The sequence below is a fragment of the Calypte anna genome, chromosome 3 (assembly GCF_003957555.1).
Source record: "Calypte anna isolate BGI_N300 chromosome 3, bCalAnn1_v1.p, whole genome shotgun sequence".
NCBI lineage: Eukaryota > Metazoa > Chordata > Aves > Apodiformes > Trochilidae > Calypte > Calypte anna.
The window spans coordinates 76,199,294-76,217,597 of record NC_044246.1 but is presented as its reverse complement, the minus strand read 5'-3'; the positions used below and the strand labels follow the sequence as shown (position 1 = coordinate 76,217,597).

The following is an 18,304-nucleotide window of genomic DNA, read 5'->3' as shown; positions in this document are numbered from 1 at the left end:
GAACCAAGACTGCTGAGGAGATAAAACCAAGACTCATATGTTGCATCTGTACCTGCAGGTTGATGCTAGGATGTTTTAACTACAGAAATATCTGGTTTTCTTTTGTATGCTTTCTCAGGTTTTAACTTTTTCTCTCTTTGAAGAAGCAGCCGGTCACAGTGCACATACTTTTGCCTTTTATGCTGCACATCAGGCTTGTTAGAAGTTTCAGAGAAATTACTTTTTTTTCAAACAAATTCTTCAGTGCTATTTTTTTTACACCTTGTTAACAGCTTTGTTTTAGTAGACTTTAGTGTGATATTGAGTGGTTGAATTCACATCACCTTAGGCCTTCATCTTGTAAAAGGCTGAGTTTTACAAAGTAGAGTCTTTACATTTGAATGTTTTGAAGAGTTCTGTAAAATGCCGCTGGTTGCTTTTTTTTGGCAGGACTTGGTCTGCCTTGGTCAACCTGTTTGCAAGCTCAGACATCTGAAACCTCTCCCAGATCCTGATCCATTTTTACGGGATGACCTAATGTGCATGTAATGAATAAATTAAACTGCCTCTCCATCTACTACTAAATGGATAGTGCCTCAAAAGAGGAAGACACTCTTTATAGCATTGGATGAAAACATAAGACTGGCCACACTGTCTATAGGAAATGACAATGAACCATCAGTTCCTGGGTATTCTTCTCATGGCACTCAATCATCTCTTTTCCAGGTTGGAAATTTCTGATTTATTGAGATGCAACTTAAAAGGAAGCTATTCCATACACCTGATGATGCTTTTTAACCATCTCTGAAGCTTTTATTCTCGTATGTCTTTTGTGAGATGTGAGTGAAAGAATTGTATGCCACAGTAGGCAATGCATAGGTTTCTGCATGGGCATAGGGTTGATTCCTGGTTATTTTCTCTGTTGCCTAACAATTTCTAAGCTTTGCTTATTATTTTTTTAAATACTATTGTTGAACAGTGGAATTACTTTTTTTTGAAACTCTCTCACATGCTAATTTTATAGATGCCATATTAGAAAACAACTGCTTACCTTGTGCAATCTTATTAGTTTGACATTTTTCCCATGTTCTTACTACCCTGAATAGCTTTGTCTCAATGCACTTTTTAGCTGCACTGTTCTCCCCCTTTCTGAGATCTTCTGCAGGTAGGTTAAATAGCCTGATGGAGGTGCTCCACTGGAACCATCACACTCCCTCTGAAATCCCCCCCTGCTCTTTTCTTGTTCATTGGTTTATGTATTCAGTCACTTACTTATCTGGTCAAAGATCTCTCCTCTCTCTTGTCTAGCTTGCCTACAAGGCCTTTGAAGGCCTTTGCCAAAACCATTTTGTGAATCTACTTTGTAAAAGTAATCCACTTTGAAAAGTAATGGATAGGCCCCAGCAGAACATACTCCTCAGCAGTAGGCTGCAGCTATTAATTTTTTATATATAAAAACAGCATTACATTTGCGTGTATTTGTGTGCAAGAATGTCCATTTACATTTTCAGAACATCTCATGTCTGGCACTTAATCTCCTTTACCAGAGTGATAGTTTGACCAAGAAGGAAGTGGGTGTCAAGCCTATAGCAGTTAAGGGGGTACTTAAATTGGTCATCATGATCTGTTAGTCTGGAAGAAGATGGTTTGTTGGAGATGAAGAAAGAACCAAGGGGTAAATTATCACAGTTGATCGTAGACTACTACGAATAAAATTGAGACGATTTTATAGAGGCATTTGTTCCAGAACAGATATCTACTGCTAAAAGCTACTGTGAGAAATGATTGCCATATTAACACAAGCTTGGTTAGTCAAGTCATTCTTTCATTTAGCAAATTGTTAGTGTTTAATTACTTTTGTAGGCTTTTATCAAAAAGTAAACAAACAAAAAAAAAACCAAAAAAAACCCCCAACATGGTTAGTGAGCTGATTTTATTCTTTCACCTTTGTCTAAAATTATTTATTAAATATGTTGGTAGAAATTAACAGTATTTTTTCATAAAATTATGCTATAACCTTAATGGAAAACAGATTTTATAATCATAATGGAAAAAGGTATTTTTTTAAGTTATGAAGGGTATTTAGTTCAAACCCTCATAAAACAGGCCAGACAAGAATTATATCTGGTACAAACCTTTCTAGAATACACTATATAAAATTTTAGCATTATGTTTCTCTCGTAACCATCATGTTTTTGCAGTTATGCTGCAGAATAGAACAAAATTGTCATAGTTTACTATTGACTGAAACATTTGGATGTCAGTGTCTACTGACAGTTATCTTACATTAACATTTCATTCTTAACAAGTTAATTATAATGATATCTAAGGTTATGTTGCTCCACTTTTGTTAGATTAAGCCTTGCTATTACAACTACTTAGCTACACCACATATGCACCGAGGTGGGAAACTTGTCTTGACGTAGCTGAATGAAGTATGGTTTTAAAAGTAAGCCCCTTAAAGGTGTAAAAGTTTTGGTCATGGTTTTCCCATGAAAATTGCAAGCAACTTTGCTTCCCTGAATGAAATGTATTGTAGTAGTTAAAAATGCTAGTTCAAGAGCTAACTGACTTTTATTCTAATTTTATTTTGGGCTCACTTTTGATATCACTTGCTGAAATGATCAAAGGACATGAACAATAGGCTTATACATTCACTGAGAAGCATTAAACCAATTTAAGCCAAAATTTGCAAATGTGACTCATAGTTTTCTGTGCTTGACTGGAGATGCTGGAAAGAAATCTGGTTTTAGTTATGCTGCTGCCTTTAAATTCTGAAAGGAAGACCTGCTTAAGAGTGACTTTTGTTAGGACAGACTGTACATTACTGCAGATTTCTGTCCTTACAATTCAGTTGTCTTTCTGCTACAATAAGAACAATAATTTTCATATTCAGGACCATCTATGAGAACTCATTTATTTTGAAATAATGGAATTAATAAAGTAGCTGTAGTAGTTCACTGTTTATTTCTTTTTGGTTTTATATGGGTTTGTTATAATTTGTTTGTAATTTTTTGTAACTGGTTGTAGTTGTTTTGTTTCTATACCATAACTGAGACTACTTTTGAATATAGGTCTTTTTAGTGATGATCCAGCAACTCATTAGGAGTAGCATCCTACAGTCTGTCCTTTTTCCTCATGTCTTAAATTATGTTTATGCATCTAAGCAGAAATTCGAGGAAGACACATTACACTGACTATTAAATTATATCAAAATATTAGTTGTGTTAGATGTAGGCTCAACCAAGAATGTGATTTACTAGCAGCAAATGTTTATATTGCTTTTTATTATGACTGGGAATAACAAAAACCTTGTGCCTTGTTACAATCAAGAAAATTACATTGTTCTTGCCAGGTTATTCTCAAAAGAATGTGCACTATATGAAATATTACATCCTTCAGTCCTGTAAACAGTAGGGTAGCTCTTAGTTTTTCATTACTTGTTTCTAAAAATACTAAGAACATGGTATCTTTTTGTATTAACTGTGCATTTCAACAATTGCATTGCATACATCATTGATTTGGTAAGCACTTAGGCACTATGTAATAAGATATCACTGGCTGACACCAAGAAGAAACACCAAAGGTTCAGTGGAATTTTCAGTGCTGTGGATAAAGTTATATATTTTGCTGCTCAGTTTTTCTTTTTACCTTCTAATTTCTTTATATATTTCCCTAAGCTGTGAATGATAGCTGACCTTTTCATTATACAAGATTCCTTTTAGTTGCATGGCAAATGCTTAAAAACTAATCTTTAGGTAGATTTCATTCAGAAGCTGAATTAATGCAGGTTCAGTTATCAGGAACTGACATTCTCTGATATTTTCTCTGGGAATTTATATGGAACTTTTTTTCAGAAGATTCATGTAATGAGAATCATATTTCATGCAATTGGTATTGATGGATGTGTTTTTTAGTGTGTGAAAGACTTCAGAGGACACAGTTGACTGATTTAGGATAGACAGGCTTGAACTTGGGGGAAAACAATGCCAAATGTAACATGGTAGTAATGATAAGAACAAACAACTTTTTTACATGCTGTAAGGGAACATTCACATATTATAAACTTATAAAAGCTCAAAAAGAAGAATTTAAGTTTGTTTCCCCAGGTCACATTACTTAGTAACTTATAATTTTGGTCACTGTGTTTGTTTTTTTTTTTTAACAGTATAACATTTGTTCTTTTTATTTTCATTTCTCTGTTTCATGAGGCTGTGTATGGTTTATGATTCTGTTTCTTGCCCTTAAAAGGTGAATAAGCTGTGTGGAATTTGGTGTTTTTACAAGAGAGTTTCCTTGTGTAAAAGATTGTACAACTTGGTTAAGTCGTTTCAAGATGATTTACTGCTTGCAATGCCTGACATGGCTGTGAGATTGATGTGTACAAATGAGAGCAAAATCGTTAATCTCATGGATATGAATCATCTGACTAAGAAAATTACTGGCAGGCAAACAGCAATGTTGTATCTCACCATTGCAACAGTGTGAAATTTGTATTTCTGGGATTTATAACATGGTTTTGTGTTTCTATCACCCTTGTGTCATGTCTGAAAGTTGCATGTTGTGAAGTATGTATGTGTTGTTGCAGTGCTGTGAGTGATAAAATCAATGTACCTTGATACTTTTTGTCTCTTTTACACTTCTTTTAACAGTAATATATTTTTCTGATTTGGTGATGTTTTACATCCATTTTGAATTTTGCTTTTGAAAGCTGAGCAGCCACAAAAGCTGAGCATGGAAAGCAACCAGTGACTGTGCTAAGCATCTTTTGCTTAAGCTATTTTGCCCACTTTCATCAGGTCTGACATGTGAACCCAGTCACCCTGGTGTTGTTTGCAATTTGAACTCTTGTCATCTTGAGTGTTCTGTGTTTGCAGGAGAAACCATTTTAGTAAGGTGTCTTTGGCTTCTGAGGACAAAGTAGCAAAACTGTATGCAAGTTTGTAGTGCAGCTTGCCATGTTGATTTGAAGGGCACGTTTTAAGTCTGAAGGTTTTTGCATGCTTTGATTATATTTATATGAAGATTGTTTGCTTTGTGGTTTCTGTTGGTTTTTGTCTGTTCTTGTTTGGCTTTTTGTTTGGTTTTTTGTTGTTTTTTTCTTTTAAAGATAAATATGTTATTTAGAGAAATAGATCTCATTTCTGTTTCAGACCAAGATGAGAAGAAAAGTTGGGGGTTGATTACTCCCTTCTCTTTCTACAGCCAATAAAGTGTCAGCTTGCCCCCAAAACATAAGGCCATCCTAGTTTGTAGCTTCTTAAACATGAGTGAGCTCAGGTGGTATTCCAAAACTGGGATGTCACAATTTTGGAACAGTTGCCACAGAATGGCAAGTAGATTGTATTTACTTTTCTTCTGGAGAATTGTTTTAATTAATTAAATTCTTGACTAAAACAGTAGAATTTAAAGATTCGCTATTTCCCACTATATTGGCTCACTGAGTGACTGAAAGGCAAAGCAAGACCTGGGCATTTAAAGGAACAGTAAAAAAATATTAGTTCCCTTATCATGGTGTTTTATAATAAAGGAATCTTTGGTTAACCTGTTAGCAACTTGTACTGCTCACTCTCATGGAAGTCTTGCAGGATAAATGAGGCATTTTCAAAGATTTTATTTTGTCTGAGCAGAAATGTATTAAAACAAAGTACAAAATATTAGCAGCATTGAAGAAAATTAAAAATTAAAAATAATTAACATTTTGTGTTTGGCCAAATTTGGTAGCTTTTCTTGTTGACTTCCAATTGTGCACTTCTCCATACATTTTATATTTCATTGTTTTTCTTGTCTGTCACTTGTACATCCACCTGTTTGTCTTATTCCCTTGTTTTTAATGTACCCCAGTGAAAAATAAATTAGGCTACTAGCCTTGCATTAAAAGTCTGACTGGTGGTTCTATTTAAGCTCACAAAACCTGTTTTTTGATGGCTTCTAGGTACAGCTAGGTAGTGTACAGATAGTTGATGTTGCAGGAAAAGAATGCAGGATTTTGTATTATTGAGCATTTCCAGGTTTTCTTGAGGCACTGTGTGGGAAAACTGAGTGTAAAGAACTCGTGCAGATCTACTCCTCTAAGAGCTATGGAGACAGGTGTTGCTCTGAGACTTTACTCTCTTTATTCCGGAACTGAAGTGAAGGAAATATTACTCAAAAAGCTTATTTAGTAGTGAATTTATGAGAAGAGAAGCTTGTCTCTTTGAGATACAAATTACAGGTCTGGTTTTGCAAGGAGCAGGTGGCTGATGAGTACCTTGTAGCTCCTGGCAAGCTCTGAAGCCTCACAATAGCTGTTAGAGCTCATTTGATACATCTTAAATGAAAATGAAATGTCCAAAACTGATTACATTTTTAATGGAATTAGAAAAGTGTCTGATCTTTCTAGAATATATTTGTTTTCTATCTAGGTAGATTTCATGTCTGTGTCTTACTACATTTGTTTGATATTTTTAAACTATTTGATGCTTCTTTTCTGTTGTCAGTTTAGAATAAGTAATGATAAGACTTTATGGAAATAAATTTCAAAGATGCAAAAGTTGACCGTGTCATAAATATCACTCTTGCTTATACTGGATGATTTACAGGTGACAGATTTATGTAAAATTATGGCATTTTAATGATGGAAATGCTAACACTTTCAGAAGAAATTACTCATTTGCAGGAAACACTCAGTTTTTGAAAAAAGCCGCCTGTGTCTAGATGAATGCTATGTGCTAAACTGTTAAGAGGGGCTGGGGCTTTCCCTCCCCCCTTTAAACTCAGTGTTGCTTGGTGGGCAGGTTGCACACTGGAAAACCAGTGTTATTTCTGACTGCTGTGGCTTCTGCAGGCATCAACCAGAGCAGAGACCAGAAGAGCAGAGGGGATATTCCTAAGAATCACACCTCAGCCTGAGTTCTCCAAGGTGCAGTTTGTAGCCTCTCTAGAGGCATTAACAGTTTGGCACAAAACCTCCAGGGGGTAGGTTTAGACTCTCTTAGGAATGACAGATGGTAGAACTGCTCAGTTTATTTGTTCACAGTTTACTGTCTAAACACTGTGACTTGTATGTTTTGTTAAAAAATGTGTGGGAGAGTGACAAAGATAAAGGTTGCTTTTCTGGAATTGTATCATAGTGGAGACTGGGACTGATATGGGGAGGGAAGGAGTGAAGGAGTGAAGAAGTAGGAAGTATAGTCTGAGAGGGAAGAGTGAGGGGCAAAGACAGCAGTCTAACAGGGGTGGGAAGAAAAATATTCCTACAACGGTTTGAGGTCTTAAGTAGGATTGCATCAGTTCAGGAAAGCACTGAAGATGGATCTGCAAAGTCGGAGTGATAAAAGGGACAGTTGTTCCCCTCAGTGTTACTTTCGGAGAAGTCCCATACGCACATTTCCAATCTTCAGTTTAGGTTTTGTGGTCTAGGAAATTGGAGCAATAGCAGGTATAGGGGTGGTTGTAGTTTTTGGTTGCTGCATCTCTATTTTTGGTCAGCATTCAATGATTTGAGTATCATACTGTTTACATTCCAGTCTGAGGTGGTTTTTTGGATCAGAGTGTTTATAAAAGATGATATGCTAACTGCATCGTCTTCTCTTAGGAGGAACTGTTTATGGCATATTTCTTCCTATAGGTAATACTATACATAAGTATTATTTCTAGTGGTCTTTGCATAAAATTTCTTTTCCAGAATCTAGTTTTTTTCCTTTTTTTTTGGTTGCTTTTTTTGTTTGTTTGTTTGTTTAAATTCTATGACTCCTTATTGTCTGAATATTTCCACTGAATTCACCTGAAATGTATATACATGGGCAAGAGGGATTTGTTTCAGTTTTTCCAGAAGAAATTTTTTTATTTCTTTATTGATAAACTGGCTCAGTTGCAAGACTGATTGCTATGGGGTTAGTATTGAAAATCTGTGAGTTAGAAGGACAGCTGTGCCATGTCTGTTGAAAATTCTTATTGAAGGAAAAACAAAGGTTAGTGAAGGTGGAGTAATAAATTCTGTTCTTCCTGGACCTTCACTGGGGCTAATTTTTACAGGTTAATAATATTTCTGTTCCTTCTATAGGCAATGTTCAGTCTCTGCATGGTTGAAAGTGAAGCTGATGAGGTGAATTTGCATGGTGTCACAAGCCTTGGTTTAAAACAAGCCCTGGACTTTGCATATACTGGACAGGTACTGTACAGTTCTTCAAATTAAGAGACACAAATGAAAGAAACCTGCAATAAAAACTGTAGATGACCTTTATGAATGTACCAGAAGTACTTTTCTTGTCTCTTGCCCTTGTGCACTGTACAAGGTTTTTTTTGATTTAACAGATGTTATGTAGTTCAGTTTTGTTTTTTGGCTTGTTGTGTTAGCTTTTTTATTTGTTGTTGTGGTGTTACTTGTTTTCTGTCTAATTAAAACACCATTCATGTGCACTGTTACCAGGCAGTGAACCATATAGGACTCGTATTTTTGGTGGCCTGGCTATCCAAAAGAACTTTGTAAATTAATTCTGCATACTAAATCAATGTAAAGAAAGGAACAACACCCTTGGTGTTTTCCTAATAGTAAATATTGATAAGCTTTGCTGTGATAAATTATATAACTGTCCAAAGACAGATGCAAGTATCTATATAAATATTTATGTTACTTCAGAAAAAGGAGTGATGATCCTGGTCCTGTTGTGTCCCCCACTCCAATAACAACAACAAAAAAAACCAGATAAACCCCCAACCAACCAACCAACCAACCAACCAAAAAAACCCCCAAACAGACAACAAATAAAACCAAAGAAAATAACCTACCATATCTGTACAGTGCATGTTTGGACAGTATGACTTAATCTTAGTTCAGAGTTCATGGATAGTGAGCTCAGAAATTCTTAACATCCAGCTATTTTTGCTTTGGTCTCTGAGATTGTAGATAACCAAACTATTTCTGGAAATACTGTTAGAACAATTTGATTTTATGATGTATATTTCTTATTAGTAAATTTTGCACAGGAAAGCTTAAATCCATGTTATGTTTTTGTGGCAGTGTTATTGGGTTTTATAATTTGATGGCATCTGTTTCCATACTCTGGGTTAAGTATATGACCTTATTTTTTCAAAGGAAATCAATTAGAATTTTTTTGCCTGTTTTAATAGAGTTATTTTTATCACTAGTCCACACAACAGCTTTACTTTAGCATTGACCTTAGAGATTAGACCTTGACATTTCTGTGTTTCTGCTACTATGTTTTCTATAGTATTCAAAGATTCCTTTCATATAAATAGGAGACAGATGCCATGCTGTATTACCAAATTGGCTGTAGATCAGTGTACATGACTTGCCATTGATAAATTTTTTGTTCTTTCAGCTGAAAGCTTTGGTTTCATGGAAATGAAACATGGAATGTTTCCTGTGCTGTGAAGCACCTCTTTCACCTTAGTCATTTGACACTATAGGTTTATAATTCTGAAAAACCCCCTCTTGTTGCTAAACAGAAGTATCAAAAAGATACTCTCCAAAGCTTATTTTAAGATGTGTTGTAATTGTTTTCTATCTGACCCATCCTGTCTTCTGTGAACAGAAGCAGAGTCCCCTGTCTTTCAGCAAAATTCAAAGTCTAATAAACCTGTCTAAAATATGTTGAGAACCCTGAAAGCTTGGATTTACAAAGCTTTTGTAAACCAACAATTCACACCACCTTGCTTCCAGGATAGTATCCTTAGTAAATAATCTAATATCTCTAGTAAATAATGTGCCTTCTTTTATCCTTTAGAGACTTTTGAGTCTTTAATTTTGAGGTATAACCTACTTTGAATAAATGAGTGGGTATCATATCATTGTGCATGTATATACAGTTGCTTATATAAGTGTGATTATAGGACAACATTTGTGCTCTATCATATCAATCAGATACACCAAGTGCTACTATGAAGACAGAAATGGGTAATATCTTCTAGTTCTCTTACAAAGTTACCTTTGAAGCATAACTCAGTGATATGCAGGCCTGAGAATCAGCAGTATCGAATTTTTTCCTGTTGTCCTTGAAATACTCTTCTGGCACTGCATTATTTGTATTGAGGATTACTTACATAGTGACTCAGGTTGACAAAATCTGGGTGAACATTTCAAGGTAGTGAGTGGGAGTAATCCAAAAAGGCTGTTCATAAATGGATTACTGCATGCTTACATCAGAGAGAGTTCTGAAAATGGAGTTTGTGTCTGTAAAGTTGCTGATTTTTTAAAACAAACATATTATTTCTTATTAATCCTGACTCACCAATGTAAATTATAACCTTATATCACTGAAAATTTAGATACTAAGGCATGATCTAATGTGTCTCTTAAAACTGAAAGTCTTTTTAAACATGCTTGGCTAAAACATTAGTGGGAAAAAAAGGTGTTTGTTTACACAACTCTGTGGAACCAACAGTAATGTGGGGACAGTCCCAAGGTATCCATGTCAAAAGAGTAAATATTTGGTTTCATCTTTTTGCTCTTTCTTTAATATTTTGCATTCAATTTGAAATTTAGCAACTCTTACATTCTGTGTAAAATAATATATTGGAGACATCTGGTGGAAATATTTAATACTGCATGATAGGAATATTTGATGTGTGCAGTTTTTGAAGGTTATCAAAATGAAGAAATTTTAGTTTAAGATTGCAATATGAAATCAAACTGTCATTCTTTTTTTTTTTTTAATTAACTTGAAATATAGCTATGGACTTAAAATACCAGCTTTATCTCCTTGACTACTTAGGCAGACAGTGCCTTATTTTAATTACTGGTGGATATATTTTGCTTTCAAGGAAAAATTAATGGTTTAATAGAAGAAAAGATTCTAGTAAAACTCAAGTTTAACATAAATAATATGATTGCAAGTGAATTAATCCATTGCTATGGTCCCTAATCATCACAAAGAGAGGAAGGCTGGACAAGAAATAATGCGACTCTTTCTTTCCTTGTAGTAGTTGACTGCCTTCCTGTTATATTGGATGCATCCTTTCTTCATAAAGGTCTTTAAGGTCATTCTTCTACCAACATTGGGCAGCAGTAAGGCCAGGCTAGAGTCTCAATTAGTAGATTACTCATCCTTCCTCCTCACAGAAGCATTTTGCAAGTGTCAGGTGTGCACTGGAATAGAGGTGGATGAGGTACAAACCATACAGGAATTATATATTTTAGCTATTAATTTAGAGAAATAGTTTTTGGTGCAAGGTTTGGAGCTCACAATTGCTACTAAGAGTCTTAATCACTGCCTTAGAGTCATGGGCACCTTTGCTGATTTTTTGACTTGCGTATTTGTTTGTTTTCAACTATTGTGTTAAAACATAAAAAAATAAGACTATCTCATTTGGAGGGAAGCAATAACCCCTCAGTAGGCCACTGTAGTTTGATCACTCATCACTACAAAGAGGAGACAAGGAGGAGGTGCTTTTAATTAGATGAAAACCTTTGGGTATTTCAAAAGTTGCAGTGTTCTTCAAAGTACCATGGGACTGAATAAGTAGTTTGAACTGAAATGATGAGGCTCCTCATTTTAGATGATGCTCTTGCATTCCTCTTCAAATTTAGGTCCACCAGACTATGGTGTTTATTTTGAACTTGTATACATACAAAAAACCTGAGCAATACCATAATTTGAATCATCTGACAGGCACTGTGGTATGCTTTGAAGAAAAAAGAATTATGTGAGAATACTGGGTTTAATTTGCAGTAGCTGGCTGTGAAATCATCTGATTTTCTGATTCAAGGAAAATAGAAACACAGTTGTATATTGAAAGGTATATAGAAATGTTTCATTGACTTGGATCTTTTTTCTTTGTGATTATGTTCTATCATGTCTTTAGTCTATGGTAATACAAGGATTTTGCATTTAGATGGAATTTTGTTTGAGCACCTCAAAACACGTTACAAATACAATCAATTGTTGTCCTTACTTTGTTACGTCATTGACAGAAAATTATTTTGATAAAAAATAACTGCCAAAGATAATATGGAAGCTGGCAGCTTTATCAGGGCTTAATACCACATTCTCTTGATCAAGTCAGGATTTTCTTAAGTGACTGGTGTCTCCTTTCTTTTTTAAAATCATGAAATTTTACTTATTTTTTGACAAAAATTGCCTTATTGAATTTTAAAAATATCTTCTAAATTACCAAAGCTGAAAAGAAAGAATCAGAGAGACAACCCTAACATAAGAGATGTTTTATGTTCAGCACTTTCTCAATCCCCTCTTCCACCTTGTTTGATAATCAGTTAAGTCTGGGAGGGAGACATCTCTCAATACTTTAGCACCTCTTATTCTCTTAATCTTCTAGATCACTTGCAGATGAGGTGTATTGCAAAGCTGTATTGTGATGGTTGATTTTTTGGGGTGAGTGACTTCCTGTGTCCTGTGTGTGGCAGTTCTACTTGTTGCCTTTTGGTTAAAAGGAATCAGGGTTCTGTTAAACTGCCTGGTGTGTTCCCAACAAAAGTGACTTCACCTATCCTCATTCTTTTCTGCTGGAGACAATATGGCAAGGTCCTGCAAAACTGATTACAGCAGAACTGTGTCTTACTGTAAATACTTAACATAATTTTTCAATGCAATTTCAAAGCCCAAAATATCAATTTGATACTTAGTTTTGGACATTTCCTTTTTAACTTCTACTAGAAGGATAATCTTGCTGCTTTGCCTATCACTAGGTGTTAGGTTTGCAGTTCAGCTACAGATTGCTCAGAAAGCTGAGAATAATACACAGCTGAATTATCTCTGTTTATTCAGTTTATTGCAGAGAAAGCTTCATGTTTTATGCTCTTGACAGCTATCAAGCTGTGGACAGACCATCTTGTGTACATTTTATGTAACCAAAATATCAAAACACCTTCCCAGAAATAATTATTTTGCTTGTGTCTTTGTTATAATAATTGTATTTACTAATTTACTAATGGTACTTTCTAGTGGCATATGAAGCTGCATGAAAGGAAGTTCAGAATGGACATTAAAAAAAGTTCTTCACTGAGAGGGTGAAAGATCACTGGGACAGGCTTCCCCAGGAAAGTGGCCACAGCATGAAGCCTGTCAGCATTCAAGTAGGGTCTGGACTCTATTCTTAGTTATCTGGTTAACTTCAGGTTGTTCTGGGTGGCAGGCAGTTGAACTCAATAATCCTGACAGATGCCTTCCAACTGGAGAGATTCTATGATAATGTGATTTACATGCTGTACATTTAACACAGATATTAATTTAGTTTTCTGGAGAAATGCTGGTCATGATTTCTTCTGGCACTGGCTAATGAGACATCTGGGTTTTGTAAGGAGTACTATAAGAAATTATGTGCTTGGGCTTTGTGCAGTTGCCTGCAGGGAAGAGGAACATTCTTCCTCTCCCTTACGCTTTTTTGAAGCAACACTTCCCAACCTGTAAGAATCTCAGGATTCAACTGAAGTACAAATGAACGGGGAGACAGGCAGAAGTGCTAACTGGTTCAGTCTAAATTGCTCTAAAAGAAAAGATACTTTTTTTGATTGCTCTGAAGCACGCAAAATGGTTTCCAGAGGGGAAAAACAAGTGGTACTTTTGTTAGATAGCTGTCTCGTTTGAAATGCTGATCACTACAAGTGGAGTGAAGAAGGATTTTTCTTTTGCATCAGACTGGCAGGAGTCTTAGGCATTATTTTTTTCTTGGTTTCTATGTTAAATTCCATATGGTTTACTTTCTAGAATTTTTTGTCATGACATTACATATTTCCTTGGTGTTATAGGATAATGCTGGTTTATTTTTAATGTGAACCATGCCAGCTCCTCACTTTTTCTATGGCTCACAAACATCTGTATGGAAATGAGAAGGAAATACAAGGGTATAAATGAGTGGCTGAAATGAAGGTCATAGAAGTGCATCCTCAATTTCTCAGTCTTTGGGTATACAGTTTAGTCTTCTTGGGCCTAGAGTTGCCCTAGTTTATTGTCTTTAAAAGTGCCTGTATAAAATATAATGGCTTGCAATACCCAGAGAATAGGCTGAACAATCTAATTGTTCTTTCCAGGTGCAAACTTGATGAGAGTTCATAGTGGTGATAATGCATGCTCTCTGAAGGAGTTGTGGGTTGATGGAGGGTAGAATGGCTGCCTTGAAGAATGGAATTCCTGTTTGAAAACAGTCATTGTAGGGAAGGACAAAAGGAATTTGACAAAGGAGATAACTTTTCAAACAAACAGCATGCTGGACCTGGTGGCTGGGGAAAGTAAGTTACTCAGGCTATCTGCAAGATCTCCTAACTGTATACAGGGAGAAAGTGGTTAAGCTGATTTTCTTGGGTAGCACTGAGGGCCAGAGAAAAGTTGGAGAGCATGATGGAAATGATCCCACAGAAACAATCCTTGAATAGAGAGGATTGATGGTAATGTGTAACCAGGTTCAGTACCTGAGTTACATCTAATTGGGTATAATCAACACTGCTTCACCTGAGCAAAGCCTTCAACACTGTCCTGCACAACATCCTGGTCTCCAAGATGGTAAAATATGGGTTTGGTGCATGACCACTTGATGGATTAAGAGCTGGCTTGATGACTACACACAAAGAGTGGCTGTCAGTGGGTCCATGCCCAGGTGGAGGCCAGTGACAAGTGGAGTCCCTCAAGGATCAGTCTCAGACTTGTGTTGTTCAGCATCTTTGTTGGCAACATGGACGGAGGCATTGAGAGGACCCTCAGCAAGTTTGCTGATGACCCCAAGCTGTGTGGTGCAGCTGACACGCTGGAGGGAAGGGATGCCATTCAGAGGGATCTTGACAGACTGGAGAAGTGGACCCATGCCAACCTCATCAAGTTCAACAAGACCAAGTGCAGGGTCCTGCAGCTGGGTGGAGGCAATGCCAAGCACCCATACAGGCTGGGCAGTGACTGGCTTGAGAGCAGCCCTGAGGAAAAGGGCATGGGGATGGTGGTGGGTGAGGAGTTCAACATGAGCCATCAGTGTACACTTGCAGCCCAGAAAGCCAACAGGATCCTTGGCTTCATCAAGAGAAGCGTGGCCAGGAGGTCCAGGGAGGTGATTTTCCCCCTCTGCTCTCATGAGACCCCACCAGGAGTACTGGGTCCAGTTCTGGAGCTCCTTTTACAGGAGGGACATGGATGTGCTGGAGTGTGTCCAGAGAAGGGCCATGAGGATGATCAGAGGGCTGGAGCACCTCCCATATGAGGACAGACTGAGAGAGTTGGGGTTATTCAGTCTGGAGAAGAGAAGGCTCCAAGGAGACCTTATTGTAGCCTTCCAGTATCTGAAGGGGCTGCAAGAAAGCTGGTGAGGGACTTGTTAGGATGTCAGGTAGTGATAGGACATGGGGGAATGGATTCAGACTAGAGGAGGGGAGATTTAGATTGGATGTTGGGAAGGAGTTTTTCACCATGAGGTTGGTGTGACACTGGAACAGGTTGCCCTGAGAGGTGATGGAAGCAAATTTAAGGCAAATTCTTGGGAAGGGACAAATTAATCTTACCTCAGTAATTCTCTTCATATTGTGCTTTTACAGTGCTAAGCTGGGGGCTAGCATTTAGCATGACATCTTCCTCAGTGTTAAATGATGTTTAAATATCAAACACTGCAAGGTCTAAACCAGCTTTTTTTTCAGTCTGATCTTGAGTTCTTACTTAAAAGTATTTTCAGTGCTTCTCTTTTATGGATTTATTTTTTTAACTGGACCCATTAGAGATATTTTAAACTAGTTCTTTCTAGCATTCCATGGAATTACCTCTCATCTCATAGGAACCACATTAGCACCAGCCTTAAACCTGCATATTGCTAGGCCTGAATGTTAATTATGTAAAAATAGTTACATGTCTTTCTGGCATGATGAAGAACTTCTATACAGTATGTAAATTATATATATGTTTAATTAAAACCTTGTATGGATAAAAATAGAGCTTTGCACAAGATTTAAGCATGTCATACCCTGATAAAACTCAATGCAACTTAATTCTTTATAAAAGTAATCAATTCCTTCGTCTCCTATTTCTAATATATCCGTTATGTTGGAGATAATTTCTGTTTTTCTTGAAGAAATGCATACATTTTTTAAAATTTTATTTTCCTCAAAATGTTTTAACTGCAACAGGTGCAAATGAGTGTCTTTTTGTATGCCATCCTTATTATTCCACTGCATTTGAGACATATTACTGATTCTGTGAGATTATATGAAATTGTGTGGGCAGGAAAAAAAGGATCTGAAAAAAAAAAGCTTTACTTTCCCTGTGGAGCAGTGAGAGACTGACCTCATGTGGTGTGAAACTGCAGTTGTCAGGGGAAATACAACAAGGACAAAACTCAGAACTATCTAAAAAAAAATTTTTTTTCATGCATTTCTGATTTTTGTTGGATACTGGACCACTTAAAATAATACTAGTTTGGATGGTTTCCAGTTTGATTGCTGTTAAGGGGTTGACCAGTCTCTGTATTCCCAAAGACTTTTTTGTGTGTCCTGAAAGGGATGCTTTAACAAGCTGACCCCTAGACAGCAGTGTAGGAGTTGAGGCCCAATTATCCTGGCTGCTGCCTGTGTGTGATTTTAATTGAAATGAGTAGGAGTTTCATGTGAGCAAGTGACAGGATAATCAGTCTTGGTTTCTAAGCCCTTCCTGGCACTTCCCCAGCAGCATGCTCACTCTGCCTTCACAGCATTGCTCTGTAAAATGAAGCTGGTGGTTAGGAAAATTATGAAGTGGTACCATGCAGAATGGGAAGGCTGCTCCTATATATTTTTTACAAGCATGAATAATATTAATCTAGAGATTTCTGAGTCAATTCTTATGGCCTGATTCATGAATATATATAGAAGCATCCAGGTATATGCATAACAAAAAGAGGTCGTGTTATTTTGGAAAAATAACATGGGTTTTGTTTTGAAGAATTTAGGAGGTAATGTGACTTACAACTCTCACAAGAAAATTCTTTGGGCTATTGAAGGGAAACCTAAAAACTCTGTCCCCATCTGCAAAGATTTCTCTATATGCTTAATTATACTCTTTGTGTTCTTTATGTCTGAATTAAATGTCTGAATTAAAAAAGGCCTGTAGTACTTTTGCAAGTACTGTGAGTTCTACATGAAAAACCTTCCATTTTTTTCTTTACAGATCCTCTTAGAACCCGGGGTGATACAGGATGTCCTAGCAGCTGGGAGTCATTTGCAGCTGCTGGAGCTTCTCAGTTTGTGTTCTCACTATCTCATTCAGGTGAGGCTTCTCTGTGTGCTTATCAACACTTCTGTTCAGTAAATTTTGTTTCAATGCTAATTTCAATAACAGAGTATAAATACAATAGCTGGTGTAACCTAAATGGTAATAAACTGGGTCTCAGACACCCTGAATTTTGAGTGTAATTTAGGCATCTATGTTTGATAGTTTTTTTTCCTTCTATCCATTTTGTCCATTTAAATCCTGAAGACAAGGATGATCCATAGATTATGACCAGCACATGGGATTTTGATTCCCTCCTTTACCAGAGAATTTGCTTTCTTCTGCCTCAGTTTACCACATGTTAAAATTTCCCTGTTGTGATCATAAGTGTTGTGAAGCATTCAGAATCTTAAGTGCTCACAACAGAATATTGCTGAGCACTACAGAATATTCCAGAGCACTACTACATCTCACTGAAGGGGTAGGGCTTTTTAGAAGGGCACCTTATTATCAACTGGCGTCATGCTCATAATACTAATAAAGATGTCACCATTAGGGCTGTCCTTAAGAAGCAAAAAATCTGAATCCACTAAAATTTTTGTTGTGCTTGGCTTGTGTAGAAGATCACTTGCTATGGTAGCAAGAGCATAGTTTTGATGTGTATCTGTGAAAAGTCTTACAAAAAAATAACAACAGCAGTTCTACAGAACTGCTTCCATTTCTTTGCTATTTCTTTGTATTATTTCTGAAATAGGGTGTGTTGGCTCTTTATGTCTGACAGCTGGGCATGGAAATTCATGTCAGCACAACCCTTTCCATATGCACTTGCTTTCCAACAGCAGAGCTGCCTTTGAACAGTCTGAGCTTGCTTGGCAGCACACTGAGCTACCACAGGCATGCAAGATCTCATGTTAAAAGCTTCTGAACATCCTTGAAGGCTTTGTTTCTTATGGAGAAAGAGTCCGTTCTTTTAGTGTTAGCCTAAGGGAAGCCTTCAAAATACATGTTTGAACAATAAGGTGATATTGATTTGAGCATGATGAATTGATTAGAAAGTTAAAGGAGCTGGTAGAGTACTGCAAATTGTATCAGTTTTCAGGAATGTAAGGAGGGATTTAATTTTTCTGAGGAAATAGATGTGGAATGTAACGGGAAAGATGGTCTGTTTGGGAAATAAGAAATACGAACTGCCAAATAAGCCACAAAACCATTTG

General features: G+C 36.6%; 1 protein-coding gene across 1 annotated transcript in view; it reads left to right on the top strand.

The window, feature by feature from the left end:
- KLHL32 (kelch like family member 32) overlaps positions 1-18,304 on the top strand; it is a 114,971-nt gene that overhangs the window by 35,377 nt on the left and 61,290 nt on the right. Inside the window, exons 4-5 of the mRNA XM_008499699.2 lie at positions 8,024-8,131; positions 17,049-17,147. Of these exons, the coding sequence (XP_008497921.1) occupies positions 8,024-8,131; positions 17,049-17,147 (207 nt within the window). The remainder of the gene's footprint in view (positions 1-8,023; positions 8,132-17,048; positions 17,148-18,304) is intronic.